The sequence below is a fragment of the Hyalella azteca genome, unplaced genomic scaffold, assembly GCF_000764305.2.
Source record: "Hyalella azteca isolate HAZT.00-mixed unplaced genomic scaffold, Hazt_2.0.2 contig11277, whole genome shotgun sequence".
Classification (NCBI taxonomy): Eukaryota; Metazoa; Arthropoda; class Malacostraca; order Amphipoda; family Hyalellidae; genus Hyalella; species Hyalella azteca.
The window spans coordinates 1178678-1204057 of NW_025941278.1; the positions used below are offsets into that span (position 1 = coordinate 1178678).

The 25380-nt window shown below is 37.7% G+C and overlaps 2 protein-coding genes across 2 annotated transcripts; one reads left to right on the plus strand and one right to left on the minus strand.

Annotated features, from left to right (window-relative positions):
- The first annotated feature begins 823 nt into the window (after positions 1–823).
- Positions 824–4241, plus strand: LOC108678809 (NADH dehydrogenase [ubiquinone] 1 beta subcomplex subunit 5, mitochondrial). Its single transcript, XM_018167292.2, has 5 exons — positions 824–979; positions 2404–2483; positions 3166–3303; positions 3522–3628; positions 3756–4241. The coding sequence occupies exons 1-5, from the start codon at positions 913–915 to the stop codon at positions 3898–3900; spliced, it is 537 nt and encodes a 178-aa protein (XP_018022781.1). The 5' UTR covers positions 824–912; the 3' UTR covers positions 3901–4241.
- On the minus strand, positions 4084–17825 carry LOC108678807. Its single transcript, XM_018167291.2, has 14 exons — positions 16201–17825; positions 15666–15912; positions 14721–14847; positions 14279–14479; positions 12958–13244; positions 11552–11721; positions 10896–11007; positions 9749–10580; positions 9422–9504; positions 8434–8523; positions 7439–7540; positions 6945–7079; positions 6364–6591; positions 4084–5947 (listed from the first exon to the last, which is right to left on the minus strand). The coding sequence occupies exons 1-14, from the start codon at positions 17715–17717 to the stop codon at positions 4931–4933; spliced, it is 5148 nt and encodes a 1715-aa protein (XP_018022780.1). The 5' UTR covers positions 17718–17825; the 3' UTR covers positions 4084–4930.
- Positions 17826–25380: the final 7555 nt, after the last annotated feature.

Consider the following 25380-nt stretch of genomic DNA (forward strand, 5'->3'; position numbering starts at 1 on the left):
TAAGAGGAACGCAGTCGAGCACGTTCAGCTAGGCAGTCCGGAACTTGTCTGAAGTGTGAAGACTATAAGTTCGCGAACAACAAAACAAAGATTTTCATGCATGACAGAAATTTAACAAAAAATTCTTGAATGGCACTTAAACTCAGTATGATTATAGGTTAGTTGAGGAAATTAAAGACAGTGATCACGAGCGTCTTAGGAGTAATTAGTTACATACATGACAGTGATGACACTATCGTCGAGTGATTGTGCAAATGCAGATCACTCGAACTTATTGCAGATTCTTTTTGAAAAAATAATATGATTTTTAATTGAAATAATCTGATTATCAAACGTAACAAAAATATCAGCGCGATTAGCTGGGTAAAATTTTCGGGGAAGAGCAATAATCAAGTCTATTCGTTTTCCGGTCGTTTTCAACCACAACTTTAATTATTCTTTTTTTAATTCTAATTTTGAATGTAATTCACAGCGTTAAAACGATAATGACCATCATTGTAATATAACATATTTATTTTCTCGATTCAATTTTATTTTTACAGACATATTCTGCGGATTACGTCCTGCAAAAGAAAACGACACCGGTGACAGACTTACCTGCGGGTTAGTGAGTTAGTCAGTATTGTCAGTGTTGCCAGATGGGCCTTTTTCAGGCCAAATTTCGCAGATGTGGCCTTTTTTAAAGGCATTGGCCTGACAAAAAATAATTTGGCCTTTTTAATGCCCTGCGAATGGTTAGAACTACCTTTAATTTAAGAATTTCTTATTAATTTCAAATGAGGCCTTTTGTGGCCTTTTTTGTGAGCTAAATTGGCCTTTTTCACTCGGCTCCATCTGGCAACCCTGAGTATTGTTCCTGAATTTGGGAGCAATTGAAGTTGGGCACTCAGAGGTGTCGCTGAATTGAGTAAGATGGGGGTCTTGAGTGTTTTGAGGCAGAGCTCAGCTCGCATCATCACTGCGCGATTCTTCAATACATGTGAGCTCATTAATATATCGTTTTGAACTGATATGCATTTATAATTCAAAGAGGCCAATAAAGCATCATAAGCATGTGCCAAATATTTGTCTAGTTAATAATAGTTGACACTCCTCGATTCAGTTTAATGTTTACTAAATATAGAAATTGCATATATCATAATTTCTGTATCTACAGTTGTCAATTGCCTCTTAAATGACAACTTGCAGTCATGCATTTTGCCATTATCAAGGACAAGGCCTACCTAGCTTGGGAATTGCTACAGCTACAGATTCCGAGATTACTGTGAAATTGACATTTTGGGGCAACTAGCATCTAGCAAGCTGCTCAATTGCAACTTGCAGGTACTGAAGAAGCAGATAGCTTCATCATTATGTTTGGGACCAACAGGACAACATATTTTAATGTAAATTATTAGGCTTGTAAGTTGTAAGTTGTAACTACATTGAAATTTTTCAACTTCAATGGAAGTGTGAAATCCTTGGTTTATTGCCATGCTTCCTTTCCCTGTTCCACCAAATTTCTTGTGCCCTAAATTAAATTGTTTCATGGACTTTCTTATCTTTAAAAAGATACAAATTTCCATGGAAACATTTTGTAAAGAAGAAGTTAAGGTTATAAATAATGTAATCATCATTCATCAGACTTTTTCTACATTATTATTGCTTCTAAGTCAAGAATTTTGGCAGAATTTCAAAATCCATTGCAGCCTGCTTTATTGTGCAGTTTCAAAAACAATTGTATGTAAATAATAATTGAAGCATACAGAGATTTGGAAATCATTTCCTTTTAGTTAAATAGTGTGGCTCTTAAATCAAATTATTTTTAGCACATTGGAAATCCTTTGGTTAATAATTATGTATTCTGGTTTTATTTAAAATGTACACATTGGTAATAAGTGGGCCAATTTGCTATAACAATATGTAGATGCATATAATACAAAATTTTGTATAGAGTTGTATAGTTTTGCCAATTGGTGATCTGTCTGGCAGTGGCAGGTGTTCATTATATCCACTTTCCAAGCTGTGACTTAAGCTTTCCTACCATTTTTAGAGCTGAAGATTCCCATTGGTTGAATTTTTTCCTGTCTAATTGTTAACAAAAGTATATGCACAATTGTATCACAATATTAAAAGTTATAAAAAATTTCACAAAAAATGTCACTTTGAAGATTGAAGCCAAGGGATTTTGTATTATGTAGGGAAATCATGTTGTTCAGTGCAAAGGTTTGCAGCCTTAGGACAGAATTATATGTAGAACTGAGGTGTTACATGAAAGATGGACACTTAACTTTTTTAGTTAATTTACATAGGTACTATTCTATCATGCACTTTCAATGAAATTTCATTCTCCCCATTTATGTAGTGTGACTTATTTGTATTAAAAATTCTCTTTGAATTAATTTTTATTGATTGATTTTACAGGCATGAAGAATAATGGAGACCATCATCATCCAAGGTTGATGGAGATCACACCATCAAGGTGGCAGTGGCATAAGTTTAAAGTAAGTCAAAATGTATTCAGATAATTGAAATGCAGCTTCACACTACATTTAATTTTGCGTTTAATACAATTATGCATATTATAAGTCCAAACATACATGCAACTCAGAAGGAGAAGCTGTTGAGGTCTGGAAATGATATTCGTTAAATTTTCAGTAATGCATGAACTTAGGAAATCAAGTGATCAGTCTTCTCTTAAAAACTCTCATGTGCCAAATCTAGAAATATCTGATACTAAGCATGATAACATTGCTTCAGAGTAGGAGCCATTTTCTCTGCATTTTGAACTGTTAAATCTAACCTATGGTTCATAAAATTCAATAAAATTATTTTGGGAAAAATATCTGAAGTCCTTTGGATTTAATGGCACTCTATTGACTGGTAAACATTTTTTACTTAGAATTTGATGCAAATTTAGGATTTTAAACATGGATAGTCTGAAAAATACTAAACTATACACCATTGATTGCGCCTTACAAATTTTTCCTAGTCCTGCATTAATTGTTTCACTCTATCAATTTTCCAATTCACCCCTTTCATAATTTAAGTGAATATATGCTATAAAGATATAACTTTCAAACTTACATGATTTGTAATCATTCATTGAATATTTCCAGCTAGGTATTGCACCAGAACGATTGTATCCTGATCTTCTGTAATTAATTTATTTTTTGAACCCTTCAGGACATGCTTCACTTTTATGTGATGTTGGGGGCCATCCCGCTTGGTCTCCTCACACTCTATGTGAACATATTTATTGGACCAGCTACATTGGTGCCCATCCCTGAAGGCTACATACCGCAGGATCATGAATATGAAAGGGTTAGCTATAAAATTGTATTATAATAGCTGCATAAATCAAATTGTTGTACTGGTCTAATTGTACTATATTCTTAGTACAAGATACTATTTTGTAGCTTGTAGGTAGATCAGACAAGAAGCTTGCTGAAGTTGAAATTTTGAGTGTTATATTGGAAAATACCCAATTATTCAGAATAATTGTCTGAGATGTTCAATAATCAAGTTACTTGTTTCCGCAGCACCCGGTTACACGCTGGATAGCAAAGTACATATTGCCTTCCTATCAGGAGCTTTACGAGAGGAAGCTTCACGTTTTGTACATAGAAGATGACATGGCTCAAATGAGGTGAATAATAACTTCTGACACTACATCATGCAACAATTAATATTATATTTTTAATGTTTATTACTAGCCATCTTGCTGCTAAATGCAATGATATGATAATATAAACCTTGCCATATAATTTTTTCAGGCTGCTCGAGACCAAAATCAAGAAACTGATCAGAGAGAAAGAAGACGTCCAGGCGTACACTTTTCGCCCCGTTCTCACCAAGTATCACAAGGCCATCAGAGAAGACACCGAGAGCCGATCTCGTATTTTTGGCGATTTCAAATAAGTTTACTAATTTTCTTCTGAACTACCAAACCTGTATTTGTTCACGGAATGAAGTGGACACGATTAAAGCTTTTCTTTCACTATTGACCGTTATCAAATCTAAACGTTGTTCTTCAGGAATGCTGAATCGCCTTGAGGTTCATATGCAGTAACGAGGTTTGACGACATTGCATTAAAACGCGAAAAAGATCAATAGATAAGTTTAATCTTCATCCACCTTATATTGTAATAGTTTGCAACCTCAGAATTAGAAGGTTTCGATAAGTACTACCCGGTAAATTATTATTTCTCAATTGTCGAATGTGTTTGCTACTGCACTGTAAATATAAAATAATATCCTCATGATTTTTATATTTAACATCAATCCTCAAATATAAAAAGAAAACTTCATCCAAACAGCTCTTTGCAACCGAACAAAAATATTTAGCGTGAGCCTATTAAAAAATCCGAACACATTAAATACAAACAAGTAACTCAAAATTTGAATTGGAAGTTCGTTCTTCATCAGGTGCAATACTATAGCTTCGTCAACAATGACTTACTTGTACTTCCGTCAAATTTGATAAGAACAGCCTGCGCTAATTATTATAGAATCAAAATAGATACTCGTACCTCAAAATATTCTCATACAGGTGAAAATAAGTGTTCCTCAGAAAAATTTTCCAGATAATTACTTCAATTTGAAAATGTAAGAGCACATTCAAAAATAAGACTCGCTATGTTTGCCCAACGGTTGTCTTTAAGACTATCGTCACTTTCAACGCAACCACTTAAGAATTATAGTTACGTCACAGCAAAGCATTCTACTTAAATATGCCACACTCTTATTACTTATCAGTTGAATTTACACGCTTGGATAACTTAACAAAATGGATGTTTCTATGGTACATCATTCCCGTCAAAAGTTCATTGTAATTCAAACATAAGAAACTTAGAAGAAAATTTATATTTCAAACGCTGCGGACGGAATCCATAATAAAAATCGATGCCCTTGGTAATTTTCGGCTAGCCAATGCAATTACTTAGCGCTTTTATATGCGTGTGTTGGTAAGTATGCATAGCTTCTGGAAGACGTTTACTTGTTGTATCGTGGAAACGTGCGTAATGATGCCTCTAAAGCGCATCATCTCTCGTGCCTCAGCGCGGTCCTGGAGCGACAAGCTGCTTTCATCAGCGCTGTCACTTTGAAGGCGCTCGGCCAAATGATGGAAGAGTTTTTCCCATTCATTCTCATCTGCAGGTAGTACGTATTCATCAGAAGATTCTTCCATTGTTTCTCCTTCCGTGTTGTGCATCATTATGTCGCCCTCATCACAATCAGCTATGAACATGCCCTGGTTTTGTACCTCATAGCTGCCGTCACTACAAGGCACCATTAATACGTTTTGTTTATGGCCCTCGCCCGCTAACACGGAACTCATAGTGCCATGTTGAGACCCTATCATTGCATCAGACGTGTTAATAATTTGGTATTGTTCATTACTTCTAATAACTGATTTATCATCAGCCATAGTGAAGTCCATCGTTTCAAAACTGGATGCTGAAACTAATACTTGTTTCCCGTAAGATCCACCATCAATAGCCTGATCAACAATCCTGTATCGTTCAACACTTGAAGGAGTTGATGATGAAGAAGAGTAACTATTTACACCGTCTGCAACGTAACTCACACTTGAGAACGACGAACTCTCGTTTGAACAAGTATCTTTTGCATTTTTCAAGTCGCCTAAATCTGCAAATCTTTTGTTAGAAGGAGGAGAAATTTTCGCCAGTGATTCTTGATTAGACGCTAATTTATTATCCGTGGAAGGTCTCGATTGTGGCAAGGCACCAAATATTTGTCGACGAGAATTGACTTTTCTTCGAGGCCTTGCCTCTCCAACATTGTGACTATGCCGAGGCCAGTACGACAGTAACGTCTCACCGTTAGCTTCTCCAGTCTTCTTGTTGAACTGAACCCGCAGATGCAGCCGCGCCATGCATCTGTTATTAGAACGGATCCTCACGTAGCCACACGACAAGTCTTCGCCTGACTCTAGTAAATCTTCCTGAAATTTTGAGGAATAATGTTACCAAATACAAATTTTAAAGTGGAAAATAATCACAAAAATTGAAGGGGCACCAATATTCTACCTACGCAAATTCAAAATGGTCTAACTCCTTATCCTTTTCTTTTAATTATTTTATTTTCTTTATTTATATCTTTTATTTTCAAAAAATAACACGTAACTTAAAAATTGTCACAGATAAGCTAACAGCCGAAAATAAGTTTACAACTGCGCCAAAAAACGACAAAAATATTCAATTTTCAAAAAGAAGATTCTGAAATTAAGAGCCATAAAAAGTTGAAGCAGTGTATATTTTTTTATAACTTCCAATTTTACGCCTAACACAGAAGATGTTGCACTCAGTTTTTCAAGTAGGATGTCTGAAATTTCTCAAGGAGTAGGATGACGGGACTCACCGTATAGGGCTGAGAATAATATTCGCAGATCCTATACTCAAAAAGAGCCGTGTTGACTCTGCCAGAGGCGCTCGAGGAAGTCTGGTGATCCTCGAACTTTGACCCTAGACGTTGTTCCTCTTCGCTCACAAAAGTCTGGCAGGCGGCAAGCGAGGGGAAGTTGCGGCGTATCACATCACAACAACGTTCAGGATGACTCGAGCTTTCGTGGTCGAACAAATCGCTTGCCTGTTCAATTCAGAAAATAATTCATTTCAGCGCACCGTCATGGCTGTAAAAAAAGGATCACCGCATATTGGTATGCCAGACAACTAGATTTCGAATAATACTTTCACAAAATGCTCAAGTTTGAAGAAAATTAGAGCTGTTTGGACTAAAACTCAGGATGAGAGTTTTAAGAATCAAAAATAATTCTTTTGAATTTCATGAACTCTCTTCTCTATATAATGAATCATAACAAAACTGAAAATAAGTTTTCTGAAGAGTTTGGATGATCAAATAACACACTATTCGATCTTACAGAACATGTGACTCAGATCGCAGTCAATCATGATTCAATCTTAAAAAAAACATGAAAGCACCTGCGTGAAGGTGGCGTCATGGAGGCAGTCGGCGCACGCAGGATGCTCGCACACGTATGGCTCACCAGAGAACTTGCTGCACGACATCCGCAGGTGAGAACTTAGCGACTCTCCACACACTTTAGCTCCGCACTCCTGACGAACAAAGTTAATGTCAGAATTTCTTTGACCTCTCATTTATCCTGTCAATACAAACTACGTCAGGAAATCACACTTATTCACTTCAGCTGTTGAGTATCCTTCAATCATAAATAAAACAATTTCATTATCAAATAATTCATCTGGCCAAATAATAGATTTTTATTAAATTTAGAGTTAAATTCTGCAGAAACGGTCAATAAATGCCGCGATTCAAGCAGCGAATGAATTAAGTTTAATCTATCACACATAACAAGCCTCAAACTCGTCAAAAATAAATTACTGTATTTTGTTTTCAAAGCAATCATCACAAGTATTTAACTGCTGCATTATACAAAATAGAGGCAGACACACACCTTACAAACGCAAGTAACGGGAGGCTTGGGTCTCATCAAGACAGTCTTCTGGGGCAGCTGGCGTCGGTGAGACTCAGGAGACGAGAAAAGTGTCGCCGTGTCCTGGGAACATGAACATGAATCATCACCAGGAGACTACGAGCTATGCCTATACTAACATGTATTTGCATGTTAATCGTTAGTAATCCATTCAAGTTTGATATTTGTTCCTTAATTCAATCAGTCAACATTCATCTTGACTCGGAGGTCGTTTTCAGATTCATTAACAGCAATTTTCCCATATCTTGTTCATTCAAAATCCAAATCTTGTTTATCCAAACCCCAAAACTAATTCGACTACAACACTTGGTAGATAGGATACCAAGCTTGCGAAATAATCGAGGTTGCTCATCATATAAGTGAAAAAAACTGCAAGAAGGTATCGACGATCCCAGGTCTTTAATAAACAACTGTGAGGATTCAACTATACTTAAATTAAATGACTGTACATTCGGGTCTAGACACTCCAAATCAGGGCATTGTTATCTTCTTATGGATGGTATCCAGTAGACATCAACTCATATCAACTAAGGTACGGTTAACTTGACGTTTATTTATTAGGTGCTTTTGTTATTTCCATAGGGTGAAACGGAACCAATCTTCTCTCTCATTCTCACATACTATTTTCGTTATTTAGTTTCTCGACCCTAAGTAGTTTGATTCTCAATTTTCCTTTATAGCTGAGCCAAAATTGTAAAGAAACAACCACATAATAATTATTTGAACCGTAGTTTAGTTTCTACCGCCACTTAAGAACAGAATTTAATGACAGTTGCACAGCTCCATACGAACGACCGAATATGTAGAACCTCGGTTTTGTAGAAAAAAGTGTACAAGTATTTTTAATAACAATTTTGCAGTTTCGATAATTTATGATCTACAAATTAAAGAACTGTGACATTATTCAACTGATTTATTGGTTGAAGAACCAAAAATACATTATATTTTAAGCTTACCTTGATTTTGATGTCAATGGGAACTCCGAGATCAAGAAGGCAACCATCAGCATCTCGCTGCACGCCGTGCTGCTCTGCGTAGTGCTGTATCTGTTGGAAATAATTACATTCTTCTAAATAAACTGTAACTATAAGAGGAACAGTTATCTGCAGAACGATCCAATCTCGTGTATAGCAACCCACAAACAGTTCAGCCGTGTTGTAGATGATGATGATTTAATGATACCCCTAGGAATTGCAAATGATAGCATGATGATGCAACTTGAAGTTAAAGTTATAAACGCGTTCCCTCTAAATCATATCGCAACTTAAAAGTCTTAAAATGCCTAGCAAATTACGGACCAGGCAATAAGTCCAGCAGCTATCTCAATCAATCGTCAGTTATGGAAAGATCGGGTTCCGAAGGGCGGATCCCTTGTTTACCAAGTCACGAAAAATTCAAGAATCGGCAACAGGCCATGGGCCTATTTCTTCAATGCTGACACTACTATTCTATTCTAACACGTTTACCAATTATGCGGGGCATGCTTGCATCGACAATGCACAGTAATTTAAATATACAGTCGTAATTCGAATGCGTGAATTGAATTGTATAAATAATTGATGTCATTCGCGTGAATAGTAGGTATAATAGCATTATTTCAGTACGCCAGTGATTGATTCTACTTTGTAGATGCGGCGAACATTCATGCAATGATGTCACATCGATGTTTTCTTTCAAATGGCCAATTTTTAAACTGTAATCTGCATAAATATTCTAATCGCTATTTTATTCACAACTACCAAGGTAAATGATCTAAGAAAGTGAACTAAAAGCCAATTGACACACATTTTATGGCAATGCACAATCGATTTAGCAGCAGACCATACATATTACAGTAGAGCGCTACAAGCTTCCCAGTGCCAAACAAATTTATTTTAATACAACTTTATTTTTAATATAAATTTATTTTAATACACGCCGAAAATTTGAGCAAAAACCACTTACGAGTTTCTGTTGAGTCTCTTGAAGCTCCGCGCACACACCACACTCGAGACTGGGAGGGGCATCGTTCTTTAGCACATTGTTTTCTGTGAAACAAAAGCACGATTGGTCAATCAAAAGAAATTACAGAACATTTAGCAGGTAAACTTATATTATATTGAACCCATCACTAAGCAAGAGCGTTTTAAAATAAAAAGTGAATTAATCCGTGAAATTTTTTTTATGAATTATAAAATTAACCCATTTTTAACAGTACCCGTCAAGTTTTTTATAATTTAAAACAGTTTCTCTCAAAATATTTATCAATAATGCGAGCCTAATAGCACTTACTAGACTTGCTAGGCTTCATGTAACTGCATCGCTTCTCTTCGTACGTATCTACACAATTATTTTGACTAGAAGATTCTCTTTGAACAGGCAATTGACTGTTTCCAGTACGACTCAGTGATGAAGCATTAACTCCTCTGTGGTCCAAGGAATCACCGAGATGGTTTTTCGACGTAAATCTGTCTGCACCTGAAGCTTTCTGAACTGAACTATTGATGGCATCGTCTTTAATATAAACGTCAGAACGGTGTTCTAGAACGGAGGTATCTTGGAATGAATGGTAGGTGGTGTCACGAGATTCACTTGAAGTGGAAAGCTCCAGAGAAGACGAAACCACAGCCGAAGAATTCCCAGCTGATGAACAGTCAGAAGACCTACGAGAAATCTGTTCAGAATTTCTACTAGCTCCAAAGGCTGCATCAGGATTTTCAGACGGTAAGAGGGGATATGAAAGAGACGAGACAGGCGAAGCTCTGGCAAAGTTGGACGTGGTTTGGATTATACTAGTCGTTGTTGGTAGTACTTCTCGAACATCACATGATGACGAAGTGTTCTGTGTGTTTTCTTTGGTATCGGCAAGGCAACTAGCATTCATTTCAGTCCGATTTCCATCGACTTTTATCACAGAATTCTCATTTGGTCGAGGGACTACGAGCGACGAGGCCAGGCTGCGAGGTTTGCTAATGTTGGACTTGGTAAGACCAATGGGCGCATGACTCGATAAATGCGACGACGCGAGGCGAGAAATCTCCTCCATGTGGGCGAGCGCCATGTGCTCCAGCAGCATGGTGCGAGTGGCCAGCACCAAGGAGCAAACGCTGCACACAACACACTTCTGCACAGAAATGTTGCATCTAATTAGTCGCACCAAACACCGCATGCATGAATATCATTCAAAGCGATACCTAGTAAAAACCTAGTAAAGAATTATTTTTTAAATCTAACCCTATTCTGAGCACAACTCAACAGCTCTCATCAGCTATAGACGCCTAGTCTGCTACATACAAATACGTTAATAACAGCGGACAGATTGCGGATCGGAAGACTAGGTTGTGCCAAACTTGGTTAAAAGTATATAGACGAACACGTAAATGAGTGACTTTTATTAGCAAGAAATAAATAATTACACTGGAATCTGTAGGTGACTTGCCTGTTTAGCAGTGGCAGCGGCGTGCGCCGACTGCAGGTGCTGAGCATGCTGCAGGACCATGTGTTCGATTAGTTCTTCACCACTGCTGTAGTGCAGATAACATACTGGACATCTGCACAAAACAACAACTTCAGTTACATAGCCTGCATAGAAACGAGAGGCTTTCATGCTTACAATTTATGAACATCGGTAAGTGTCGCTATCTCGAACATCGGAAAAAGAGCAAAAACTTGGTAAATGATCCTGATCATCTATAAACTGGAAGACAAAAGGGACAAATTGAGGAAGATCATCAGACTCACGCGAATGAGCATGACAAGGGGATGAATAAAGGGATGAATTAAGAGATAAATTAAGGGATGTATTAAAGGATGAATAAAGGGATGAATTATGGGATAAATTAAGGGATGAATCAAGGGATGAATTAAGGGACGAGTTAAGGGATGAATTAAGGGACGAGTCAAGGGATGAATCAAGGGATGAATCAAGAAATGAGTCAAGGGATGAATCAAGGAATGAATTAAGGGATGAATCAAGGGATGAATTAAGGGTCGAGTCAAGGGATGAATCAAAGGATGAATTAAGGGACGAGTCAAGGGATGAATCAACGGATGAATTAAGGGATAAAGTAAGGAAGATGGCCGCGTGTTACTGACTTGAAGGGCAGCGGGAGCGCAGCGGTGAGGGAGTCACGCGCGTGTCGCAGGTCAGGCCCGTGAACGGAGACGACATGGACGGCGAGAGCGGCACGCGTCAGGAAGAGCTTCTCACAGAGCCCGCACACCAACGACCACGCCTCCGGCACGCGCGACTTGCTCACCACGCCCTGCCCAGCAAACTTACATTGAAATTCCTTCTTGCGAATTTTTTAACGAAACATTCTTAGATAAAACTGAACTCAAATGCTGTCGGAATGCATGAATAGTAACCGTTTAACAATTGCGTTCACAAATTATTGACGTCAAATAGAAAGGTACATTTTTCTTCTCATGCCATTTTTACCTGATTTGTGATTAAGTACGTATGTCGTTTACGTGTTAAAGTATAGGATGATAATCCGAAGACTAAACTCTAATTCCAAAGAGAATTTTCAGACCGACAGCCAGGCTCTTGTATAGCATTTTAGCTTGTAAATGTCCAAAAGATATGCATTACTCCCTATAGCAATGGTTACACTAAATTCAAAGTGAAAGATTACAAGAAAAGACCACAATAGATAAAGTTCCGACCAGGGTTGGCAATGATTAAATCAAAATGATTAAATCATGTGATTAAATCACTTGATTTTTTTATAAAAAATCATGATTTTTTTTATTTTTTTGATTTTTTTGATTTTTTTGATTTTTTTGATTTTTTCATATATTTAAATATTTTGAGTGGCAGTCTTTAATTTATATTGAGGTATTGTTATTCATGGTTTAGTATAAATGTACTATGAAATCAGCTACCTATCTGTTATGTGACTCTTCAATGTTTAGGAGATCTGCATTCCTGAAGTGTTTTTGTATATTGAAGCCAGTTAAATGGTAAATATTTAGCTCATTACCTTGCTCCATACAAACTTTACAAAGCTAATGAATAGGCTTACCAATAATTGTTTACTCAAAAATCCCTAAGTGGTAAAGACTACCTTGGCCTGTTGGCCATTATTGAAGGCAATAAGTGCCCTTTTTAGCCATCCATTATGATCCATATACTGTTATTGTTAGTAGGCTAATTGCAACATAAAAAATAACACTTCAAAAAGACAAAAAAGTTGAAAAAATCAAAAAAATCAAATAAATCAAAAAAATCATGAAAAAATCAAAAAAATCTTGGATTTTTGATTTTTTTGATTTTTTTAAAAAAATCAAAAAAATCGCCAACCCTGGTTCCGACAGACTGATAATTGTAATAATTATGATACTCATTAAAATAACAATTTGTATTCAGAGAGTTGTGCACTACGTTCAACAGAACAGTTAAGATCTCTGGGATCAGAGTTCATTGAACCCATTATTGGACCATCAAACAAAAAGTCACAAAATCATGTATATGATACATAATTTATGTAAAAACTTACCGTTGAATTGGTGATGATAGCCCTGGGAGTGGTGACAGCTTCATTACCAGCGTGACAATCTGCCGAGGAAGCAGGCGCGGCATGACAGCCTACGGCTGCATCTTGCTGGTTCCCAATAGACATCTGAACTTGTGCTACTCTCGAGGAGTTACGGTTTTCAAGCTGAGTTTGAGGTGCTGCGTCAAGGCTGAGTTGCAGAGCATGTGTGAGGCCTGCGTTAGAGCGCACCAGACCACAAGTATCAGTCACAATCACGCTGGTCACCGCACCTGGACTGATGGCCGCAGCTGAAACACGTGTCAAATGATGATATAAATGAGCAAACAATGCATATATGCATCAAAATTATGCTGGACACCTCTCACCAGAGCTGCTAAGCTCAAAACCAATATCCGTAGCTTAAACGATTAAAGTGATTAATGAGCAAGCAAGAAATAAAGACGCTCTGCTGGCAACCACTGCACTAAATCTCATTCAATTGATTCTATGAGACTTGTAATTTCAGTCTTGATATGGAAACAATACATTGTTTCTTATCAGAACGCACTATTTCTGGTAGAAATATTTTAAAAAGTCAAGATAGCATAGAAAAACAATTGCAACCTTAACGCATTAAAAGCTCCTCGCAAAAAATGAACGAACCCGCCGACATAACAGCCGTCGCAACTCTATTGCTTAGAAACTAAGGTTTATTCCTGCTCATCCAACACTCAGAATAATTAATGGGTTAAATTGTTCCAGATAGTGATAAACTTTCCATGCGTAGCATTGATACGCCTTTTCCTGTATAGTATTGGGTTGGGATGACCCACACAAGAGCGAAACATGCATCGATATTTGGACAGTCTCAGTCATATTTCTGAGTGAAACCAAGCTGACCATAGACCAAAAAATATAACTCAGTACTCACTGCAGTGAGTGACAGAGAACGCATTTTCTCGTCGACGAAAACATGAAGTCACGGACGGGCAGACGGACGGACGGACGGACAGACAGACGGACATGGGACATGGCGAGCACAATAGTGCATTTTTTTCCACAAACGAGAAAATGCACTAAAAACACAAAAACAAAAAAAAAACAGAACTCGAATCGGAGTGAATTATTTCAAATTTTTCAAAGTTCAAGAAATTAAATGATTTCAAAGACTGCGCAACATGACACAAGATCCACCAACGATTGTCAATGGTAAACAATTCAACAAAATACCACAATTAAACCGATGATTCATCAAGGATTGTCCATGGTAAACTACTTTATAATACACCCCAATAACACCACAAATTATTTATAACTTTTAGACACTGTATTCATTATTCACCATTGAAAAGTTGCGGAGAGCTGGTGTCGGCGCCGTTATGAGCAGCAGAAGAAGCGCTCCCAACGTGCGTCATGTTAGGGCGCCGCCCCCCGCGCCTCCGGGGGTACCCGCGTCTGTTGGTGGCCGGCGACGCGACGACCACGGGCGCCACGGGCACGGGGTCAGCGAACGGGTCGTCTACAGCCTCGTGAACGCCGTCAACTTACATGCATATTAATAAAAACGAATTAACATACGAATTGACGGTCGCAATCGCAGAGCTTGAGATGATATATTTTTCATTCTGTGACATAATACAATAAAATTTGAAATTCATGCAAACAAAGATACATAAATTTATCATCTAAATGACTCTTTAAGCAATAACTTTCATAAACCATTCAAAAGATCTAATTCGAGGAAACATTTAATAAATCTAACAGACACGAAGACGATCTCTCACACGAGGGAAGAGGGATGATGTTGTCGGTAGCTCGCGTGTGGTGTGTCATGTCCTGTACGGACGTCTGAGTGCAACGTTTGATGTGACTGCTGTACTGACGCTGCTTGTTGAACGTTCGGTCGCAGTCCTGCAACACGCGACACATAGAATGCCTGGTTTTATCACAGACTAAAGTTTTATAATACCAACAGCGTTGAAGCGACAACGCTTCTAGATCTTCACGATAATAAATCAACCTACTCGTGCAAGCATGAATATGATGGAATCAGCTAGAACGAAGCTAGATCGTATCTTCAATTGCTACTTTACCTTGAAACTTCAGATCAAAATTCCAATGAAATTACCTCGTATAGAACACGATAGCCAAAAGAAAAAATCTAGTTGTCGCAGTCAATATTAGATGGATATTGTACAGATGTTTAAATAAGAAAAAAATTACAAGTTATACGCAGATATCAGTTATACAAAACTCGTTTTATGAGCTCATCTGACAACTACAATATAAATACAATAAAATAGGGCAATTAGATTGATCTCTGGATGAAGAATGAATGAAAACTCACTTTCTTTGACAGAACACTTTCGTCAACCGCACACACATCAACAATAAAAAAAAGAGATGCGAGGTGACATTATTATACCAAATCATTGAGAAAATTCTGAAGGAAGACTCACTTTCTTTGACTGAACACTTTCTTCAACGTCACACATATTAACTATTAAGAAAAAAATATAACTCAGTACTCACTGCAGTGAGTGACAGAGAGCGCATTTTCTCGTCCGTCCGTCAGTGAAGTCACAGACAGACAGACAGACAGACAGACAGACGGACGGACGGACATGACGAGCACATTAGCGCCGTTTTTTCCATAAATGAGAAAATGCGCTAACAAAGAGATGCGAGGTGACTTTATTATACCAAATCATTGAGGGCTGATTACTCACGAGACAGCGGTACTGGACTCCTTGTTCCATGAGCGCATCGAGCGAGAGCTTGACTCGCTTGGCGGCACGATGGTCAGGGTCACTGCTACTGGTCGAGGAACTAGCAAGGGGGCTGTGGTTGCACACCGTCAGGTGATGGCAGATTTGGGGTTTAGTTTTGAACGTCTCCTTACAAAAGGAGCACATCAGCAGCGGCATTTTCTCGGACGTCTTCACTTCAGGCTTCCGGCAGCTGCGTTTGTGTGCCCTGCCAATTGAACAAATCTTCAGAAACGTCAAGACATTTACCGTACTAAAAACAGTGGTCTCTAATCTCATCAACATCCAAATAAATTGCACAAAGTGAGACAAACGTTTTAAAAAATTTTCATTTATATGTTTGGGGCCTAGCTTATTAATGAAAATAAATATTAAAGTGTTTAAATTTGAATTTGTATGATCTCGTTCAAGGACCAACCATAAAAAATCGTACACTTGATGCATTGGCTTTACTACTTGAAAATAGACACTTGAGTTACAGCTATAGGATGCTCACTTGAGATTAGTTGATCGCAAAAACTTGCTTTTGCAGTTTGAACATTCGAAGATTGTGCCGTTGTAATCAGGAATGACCGACGCACGAGTAGTGTCAGAGCTCAAATTATCTGGCATAATGGTAGCATGAGTTTGGGGGAAGTTTATCTGCACAAGTTTCTTCACAGAATCTTGAGCTGATAAACCACTTTTCCCTGCATAACTTTTTTCTGTTGAAGCTGCAGTAGACCGAATACATGGAAGATTTACGGCCATTTCGTGAGTGGTCATTGATTTGATATCTTCAACACCCACATCAATATTGGCGTTTGTCTGCAGGAGAGGTCGAAGAAAAGACACAACTTGTCCATCCTCGATGCAAGTGCTACCGGTCCTGATCACAACGTGTCCGTCATTGCTTACTTCAAACGATGGACGCGGTGAGATCGGAGACCGCGGTTTGCCCACTTGAATGACGTAACGGTCGATATTGTGTTTTTCTATCGGGGTATTGTTTATTTTCGTGACCTCAGTCGAGGTAGTAAATACGCCGGGAGTTGAAGACATATTCACATATGATGTTACGGTCTCGGATGGAACCGGGCGACTGTGGCTCAATGGCCTGTCTTGAACAATACTGAACTGAGAAGGTACGATGCTGCCATGCGCTTGAAGTGCAGTGGGTTGCGTTGTATACGATGCAATTCTGCTGGGAGAGTAAATTGAGGAACTTCCCGAACTCACATTTTGTTTGTTACGCACTTCGTTTGTCAGAGAAGCTTGAGAAACCCCATACAAAGCTGAGGAACATACAGCTGGAAATTCACTGACTGAGTATCTGAACGGCCCAGCATGAGGTGAAGCATTTGCACATTCCTGTCCCTTAGACTGCAAGTGTCCATTTGGCATCAATTGGAGATGCTGATATGCGTGCGAGTCTGTCGAACGTACGTCTTCTACAAAAGTTTGCAAGGACCCGTCAGTACAAGTGGAATCATTCATCAAGTTGGAGGTTTGCAAAACTTGGGCGGTATTCAAGGCCACTGACAAAACCTGGCTTGGATCTAAAGGTTGTCTCTTGATGCCGAAATTGGTAGCCTCCATGACAGTTGACACACCGGAGTTGGGTAGACTGACAACACTGTAACTACCTGATGTGGTAGAAGCTAAAGTTGCATGGGACTCCGAGGCAATGGATCCAATGTTGCACTCAGACGCTGATGTGAAGACATTGGAAGCGACGTAATGACACTGGTCCTGTGAGATGATGACTTCAGAGCCGATGCTACCTTTCACCTGTTCTTCATATTGCTGGAGTGTCATGAGCACCTGCACACTACCATCTGGGTTGAGCACATATTGCTGGCCACACTGGCTGATGTCATAGGGGACAGCATTGAGCAGAGCATTGCTGCTGCTCGCATTCTCACTCAAAAATGTTGATGGATAAACTGCTGAGTTTGAGTAAGAATTAGAACCATTCAAATTCATATTGCTACTTCTTGCTATTTCTTGGTGTTCTTTGCTTGGAGATGACATTATTGTGAATATTCACTTCTTTTTCAAGGTTGATGGCTGATAATGAGCAAGTTGCTTCATCTTCAGAGATATCTGAAATTTTTTGAAAAATGTTACATGCAACCATAATTAAATTTAACTCATTATATTAATTGAACAGGGTGGCCCAGTGGTTAAAGTTCAGAGTACCAAGACTGGAGCAGAGAGTTGTGGGTTTGATCCCAGCTCTGTGCGCCAGTTTCTGGTTGGAATTGGCAATGAGGCCAGTCTGTTAAGCAAAAGAATTTGAAGCAGTGAGTTGTGAGTTCAAGACCACAACATGCTGCGGATGTTCTGCAATATTAAGAATTAGCGACAGGCCTATGGCCTAATAAATGTCAAAACCGCTATATATTATAATATTATCACTTTGCAGGTGTGATGGGTAACTTGTGATGTAATTCATACATCAGGTGTCATATTATTTCACACCAGGTGCTGCATCGTTTGCAGGTGATGTAATTCATATGCTAGTGATGTAATTCATACATGGTCAAAACAAAATTAAACAGATATTATGGTGAAAATAAAACAAGAATCATGTTGTGGTTCACTAAAAAACTCATTTACCCAATAAAATTAAATGAATCCTATGTAATTGAATAATCTTCCTTCATTCTTATAGCATAATTTATTAGCTTCAAAGAATTAATAACTACAATCTATCAACTATTAATATGCTTGAACAATCTGAAATATTTTAGGTCTACATAGTACATACTGTTAACTTGAATTTTTATGAAAACTTGAATTTCATAGTTAATGAGTAGAATTAGGATTCTTCCAAATCTGGCTTGAAGCTCTAACAAATTTAACATGGTAATAAGTGGACAGATGGAGTAATATATACATGTATACCGGTATCATAAAAAATGAAGTACATGGAATTGATGAATAACTGTGATAAGGCCTATATTAAATAAAAATGTTGATACAAGTGCTTCAAACAATACTTGGAATGCATTATCAGCAACATAAAAGATGTTGCACAATAGCTTGACAAAATAAAGTGATTGAAGGTAAATATAAGTCATTTTAAGTCATTTGAGACATTTCCAATATCTCAAAAGCCTATCATCTATGTTAATTAACTTGCCACATCACTAATGTTATTAGTCTCAAATAAAATAAAATCTGTACCATTAAACGGGATAATAAGTGACAGTTTTGAACGTTTTTTGTTAATAACTTTTAACCATGAAACATTTCATAAACATGTTTGGGCTCATCTTGAAGCTCTTTGCGAGGGCTATTGTATGGCCTCTCCAAAAATTCCATATGCTATTTTTAAGGTGACAGACGCAAAATAAAAGTGTCCCGAATTATCCCTGGGAACGGGATAATCCGGGACACTTGAAATAAAACTTGATTTTAAAACCTTTGAAGCATGCAGAGTGTACTCATCCATAACTAACAGTACTCTGAAGTCCTCCTCTTCCTTTGTAGATGATGTAGATGTAGAATAAATGACATTTTCTGTAATTTCTACTTGTTTTTCCTATATTGATATGAAATTACCTTTTCCATTCATTACCATGTTGTTGATGTCATATTTCAATATCCATGAGCATGCCATTGAGCATTTACAATGACCTTGTCCACTGCAAGCTTCATATTAGCTATGTTGCCCTGTGCACAATTCTATCTATGACATCCTGTGCACAATTTTGTGATGACTGATGATGCATTAATTTTTTGCTAAGTGAAATTTTTATCGTTGAGCAAGGTAAATATAATCCAAATTTTTTGTTGTTGATAGATTTTTCTTTAACTGGAGCCTTTGCTAATCAAGGTTCTACTGTAAATGCGTTTTTAGAGCTGCCCCTTATTACCTTGAGGGGGTGTCCCTTATCTTATTACCCCGTCCTGCGGAAATGGCCACTATTTTTTTGGAATGAGATGCACAAATTCTGTCAATCGCATTTTTAAACCAACACCTGTGTGCAACTTTTATGAAAGTAAAATTTTTCAATACAACAATTTTTTTTGCTACAGGCCTTAGCAGAGGTACAACATGCCGCAGGGTTGGCAATTTTTTTTATTTTTTTTAAATCAAAAAAATCAAAAATCAATAATTTTTTTTTATTTTTTCATGATTTTTTTTTATTTATTTGATTTTTTGGCTTTTTTCAACTTTTTTGTCTTTTTAAAGTGTTATTTTTTATGTTGCAACTAGCCTACTAACAATACAGTATATGGATCATAATGGATGGCTAAAAAGGGCACTTATTGCCTTCAATAATGGCCAACAGGCCAAGGTGGTGTTTACCACTTAGGGATTTTTGGGTAAACAATTATTGGTACTATGTCTATTCATTAGCTTTGTAAAGTTTGTATGGAGCAAGGGGGGGTTGCACTAGAGATTCACCGGCCAAAGGAGGTGCCCACCTGAAAAAGTTTAGGAACCACTGCACTAAACCAAATATTTTTAGCATCAGTTAATTTTTAATTTCAGTCTTTTAATTAGTTTCTTATATATGATAATGCTGGTATGGGTGGTATCCAAGATACTTAATAGTCCACTTAGTCTTGATGGTATTTATTGTCCTATCTCAAAAATAAATTTGAGGAAGGGCATAAATACTGTCAAATGGAGTAATAAGGGATAGGTGGGGAAATCAGGACAGTCCTCCAACATTTTGTAGAATAGTTGTAGCAAGTAGCAACTAAATTAATTTATATATTGCAAAACTAAAAATAGTGGCATAAAGTTCAACATTTTTCCTATCTATGTAGCATAAAGCAAGTTAAGAAATCATACATTTACTACGTCTAAAAAATCTCTGAATAAAAAGTATGAAAAGTGAGATTTTGGAAGAGTGCCTCTGCTAAGGTCAGTAGAAAAAAATATTTGCCATATTAAAAAATTTTCCTTACATAAAAGTTGCACACAGGTGTTGGCTTAAAAATGTGACTGACAGAATTTGCATAGCATAGTTTGCAGCTCGTAAATGCCTTTTTACGGCTGAAATATGTAATTCACGGCTGGCATACCCATAAAACCACAGCACAAAAAATCCAGTCGCGGCCAGCCAAGTAAATATATTCCATGCCTGGAATGTCATAGATAGATAATGCACTGGGCAACACAGAATGAAAAGTAATTAACCTAAACTATGATTTATTTCTCCAAAAAATATGATATTTGTCTCTGAAATATTCCTTTCTGTTTCAGGTATGTTTTTTACAATCTGCATAGTTGCAAAGCTGAGAGTTTTTTAGACTTTCCCTCAAGTTCATTTTCAATTCCTATAAGTAGACCAGTAAAGTATCATGGATACCAGCATTATCATACCTAAGAAATTGGTTAAAATCTCAACTAAATGAGGAAATTAATAGAGAAATATAAAAAAAAACATTTTTTAAAAACCATGTTTTTCTGGTTTTTACAAAACTGAAATTAATGAAATACAACAAATAAAAAAAACTTTCAAAAACCACGTTTTCTTAATGGACAAAAAGAAAAACATTTAGGGTAAACGCACCATATTCTGACATCGTAGGTAATTCCAACACTTCTCAACTTTTCCTTCATATTAAGCTTTGTCTTAGTTCCATGCATGCGTACCATCAACCAGGGCTACTCGGGACAGTTTTGAGCATTTTTTTTGTTAATAACTGTTAATAACTTCTTACGATGAAACATTTCATAAACAAGTTTAGGCTCATTTTATAGCTCTTTGCGAGGGCTATCGAATGGCATTGTCAAAAAAATTCCATATGCTTTTCCTAAGGTGCCAGGAGCAAAAAAAAAGAGTGTCCCGAGGAATGGGGAAGTCATGATGCTTACTAAAACAAGTTCAATACCATTTTGATTATAATTTTTTGGCAATAATTGTTTAACGTTTCTATTTACTGTTTAAAAAGGGGCTACTCGGGACACTTGCAATAAAACTTCATTTTAAAATATTTGAAGCATGCAGAGTGTACTCATCCATTACTAACAGTCCCGTCAACCGGGGCTACTCGGGACAGATTTGATCGTTTTCTTGTTAATAACTGTTAATAACTTCTTATGATGAAACATTTCATAAACACATTTAAGCTCATTTTATAGCTCTTTGCCAGGGCTATTGAATGGCATTGTCAAAAAAATTCCATATGCTATTCCTAAGGTGCCAGACGCAAAATAAAGGCTACTCGGGACAATGGGAATAAAACTTCATTTCAAAACATTTGAAGCATGCAGAGGGTACTCATCCATTACTAACAGTACTCTGATGGAGGTAAAATAAATGACATTTTCTGTGATTTTTACTTGTTTTTCCTTTATTGATATGATATTACCATAAACATTAATTACCGTCAACTGGGGTGACTTCGGCCTCGTTTTTGATTCATGCTGGGGTCGTAAACGCGGGGTCGTAAACGCCGGGATCATAAACGCCGGGATCATAAACGGCAGGATCATAAACGCCGGGATCATAAACGCCGGGGTCATAAACGCCAGGGTTGTAAACCAGGTCATAAACGCCGGAGTGACTTTGGCCATTGTTTATGACCGTTTATGACCGCTTTGGCCATCATTATGAACGCGGCCGAATCCCCCGTTGACGGTACCCTATTATTGATGGGATATTACTGTATTATTGATGCGATATTACCATATCCATGAACATGCCATTAAGCATTTACAACAAGCTTGTTCACTGCAAGCTTCATATCGGCAGCCTTATAGCATTTTTTTCTGTATCTGTAAGCATACAGGACGGCTTGTAATTTGTGTGACGATATGTGAACTTTTTTTTCGCTCAGCGAGGTAAATGTAATCAATATTCTTTTGTTTTTAATCAATTTGTTCTTAACTGGAGCCTTTGCTAACTGAGGTTCTACCGTAAATGCGTTTTTGGGGGTGTCCCTAATAGCCCCGGGGGGGTGTCCCGAGTAGCCCCGCCGTGCGGAAATGGCTGCCATTTCTTTTTGGAATGAGATAGGCAAATTCTGTCAATCATGTTTTCAAGCCGACACCTAGGTGCAAGTTTTATGTAAGTAAAATTTTTTAATACGGCGAATATTTTTTTTGCTACATACCTTAGCAGTTGTAACTTTACAAAATATAGTTTTTCACCATTTTTTTCAGGAATTTTTCAAAGCAAGTAAATGTAGTATTTTTCGACTTCCTTTATACTACATAGATAGGAAAAATGTCCACGTTTACGCTGCTATTTTTAGTTTGGCAATATTCCAATTAGTTTCGCCACTACAACAGTTTTACGACATGTCGGAGGCCTGTCCCCAGTAGCCCCGCTTGTCCGGAGTAGCCCGGTTGACGGTACTCTGAAGTCCTCCTCTTTTATTGTAGATGATGTAGAGGTAGAATAAATAACATTTTCAGTGATTTCTACTTGTTTTTCCTTTATTGATTTTACCAAAACATTAATTACGTCAACTGGGGTGACTTGGGCCCCGTTTTTTATTTTGTTTTGCAAACAAAAACAGGGTTGTAAATGCCAGGGTCATAAATGCCAGGGTTGTAAACAAGGTCATAAATGCCAGAGTGACTTTGGCCATCGTTTATGACCCCGCTTTTGTTTGCAAAACAAAACCAAAAACGTCACCCCAGTTGACCATACCATATTATTGATGGGATATTACAGTATCCATGAACATGCCATTGAGCATTTACAACAAAGTTGTCAACTGCAAGCTTCATATCAGCAGCTTTACAGCAATCCCTTGATTAGCACGGTTTTGAATACCGTGGTTTTGATTTACGTGGAAAAAAAATTTGCGACCTACCCTTAATCTACGCGGTGCCAGTTCTGATTAGCGCAACTTTTTTTTCACAACGCATCATTTTCCCGCCTCTAGCCAGAGGTGTTACGTTCATAACAAAAGTGTTACTTTTTGCTTATTAGATCTTATGTTGTTACTTTTGTTACGACTTTTGGAAAAATTAGCCAAATGTTGTTACTTTATGAATTTCAGCCAATAATTCTTTAAATAAGGTCCCGTTCTGTAGGCACTCATGCTGACTACAGAGTCAGTTTAACCGTGCCTGTTCTCGTTCATAACTCGAATGGTCGAGTTCAGCAACGTTCGCCGGTAAGTGCGCCATGCCGGTGCGTCGTGAAAAAAAGTCGCGCTAATCAAAACTGGCACCGCGTAGATCAGTGGTTCCCAAACTTTTGCAGGCCAGCGCCCCCTTTGGCTCCCTAGTGAATTTCTAGCGGCCCCCACAGACATACGCCTCTTTCTTGAAATTTAGTACGCTGCAATTTTAAAAAATAAAGGTTAAACACAATTAAGTGTGTATTTCACAAATAGAACCCCATTTAGTGAACCAATACTTTTATCAGCTGTTTTAACTGTTTCAGCACTAGAAACCTAGAACAATCGATCTCGGACGAATTTACGGCCGGACTCGTGGCCGGTCGCACGACCAATCCCCAAATTCAATTATCAAGAAAATATCTCCCAAACAAATGAACGCAGCTCTACGAAACTTGGAACACACATTCATCAGAACCTATGGGTGATGTTTAGATTGTAAACTTTTTTAAATTTCACCTTCATTCGTGAGTTGCGCATATATTGCGAAACAAGCCAAAATTCGCATTGATCAAAGAATTTCTTCCAAACTATTGAACAGGTTTGAACGAAATTTTGAATATACATTCCTAACTACCAAGCGATGATTTTTTAGCTTATATTTTTTTTCGATTTTACCTTCGTTTGCGAGTTTTTTTCATTTCACCGTCATTCTTGATTTCACACTTCCTTATATTCGGCCCGTATTGCTGGGTAATTTATCGCCTAAATTCGCGGCGATCAAGAAATTTCTTCTAAAATACAGAACAGAATTCAACGAAACTTTGTTTAAAAATACATAACCTCTCAACAGTGATATTTAGCTCGTGACAATTTTTCCATTTTGCTTTCGATTGCGAGTTATACAGATATAGTAGGAACGACCAGCTTTTCTACCGGTCGATCGATGGCTTCTATAAATTAGAATCAGTATACGTATAGCCGTAAAGCTGGCAAACGAAGGCAAAAAGAAAAAATGTAAACATCACCGTTGCTGAGGTTTAGGTATTTAAATACTGAGTTTCGTTCAAATCTGTTCAGTAGTTTGGAAAAAAATTTCTTGATTACTGCGAATTTAAGCACGAATTGCTGTTTAAATCACGAATGAAGGTGAAGTGAAGAAAAAAACTCGCGAACGAAGGCACAGTCAAAAAATTTTTAGTTAGGACTGTAAATTCAAAATTTCGTTCGAATCTGTTCAGTAGTTTGGAAGAAATTAGTTGATCACTGTGAATTTCGGCCCATATTGGCATATAACTATGGAAAAAACGAACGATGGCAAAATTCAAACAATTTTCACGAGCAAAACATTACCGTTAGGTCCTAATGAATACGTGTATCAAGTTTCATCGAGTTGAGTTCATTAGTTTGAGAGATATTCCTTGATCATTGAATTTGAAAATTGGCCGTGAGACCGGCCTCGAGTCCGGCCGTGGCCGTAAATTTGTACGAGACGTAAACCCAGGAGAGCTAGGTTAAAAAAAAAAAAAAAACATCGCTGGAAGTCATGTGCTGCACGTGTTGTGTACAAATCGTCTAACAAACGTTCGAACTTCTGACATTGACTTCGGACATCCGCCCCCCATATCGCCCCCCTACCGCCCTCTTCTTCCAT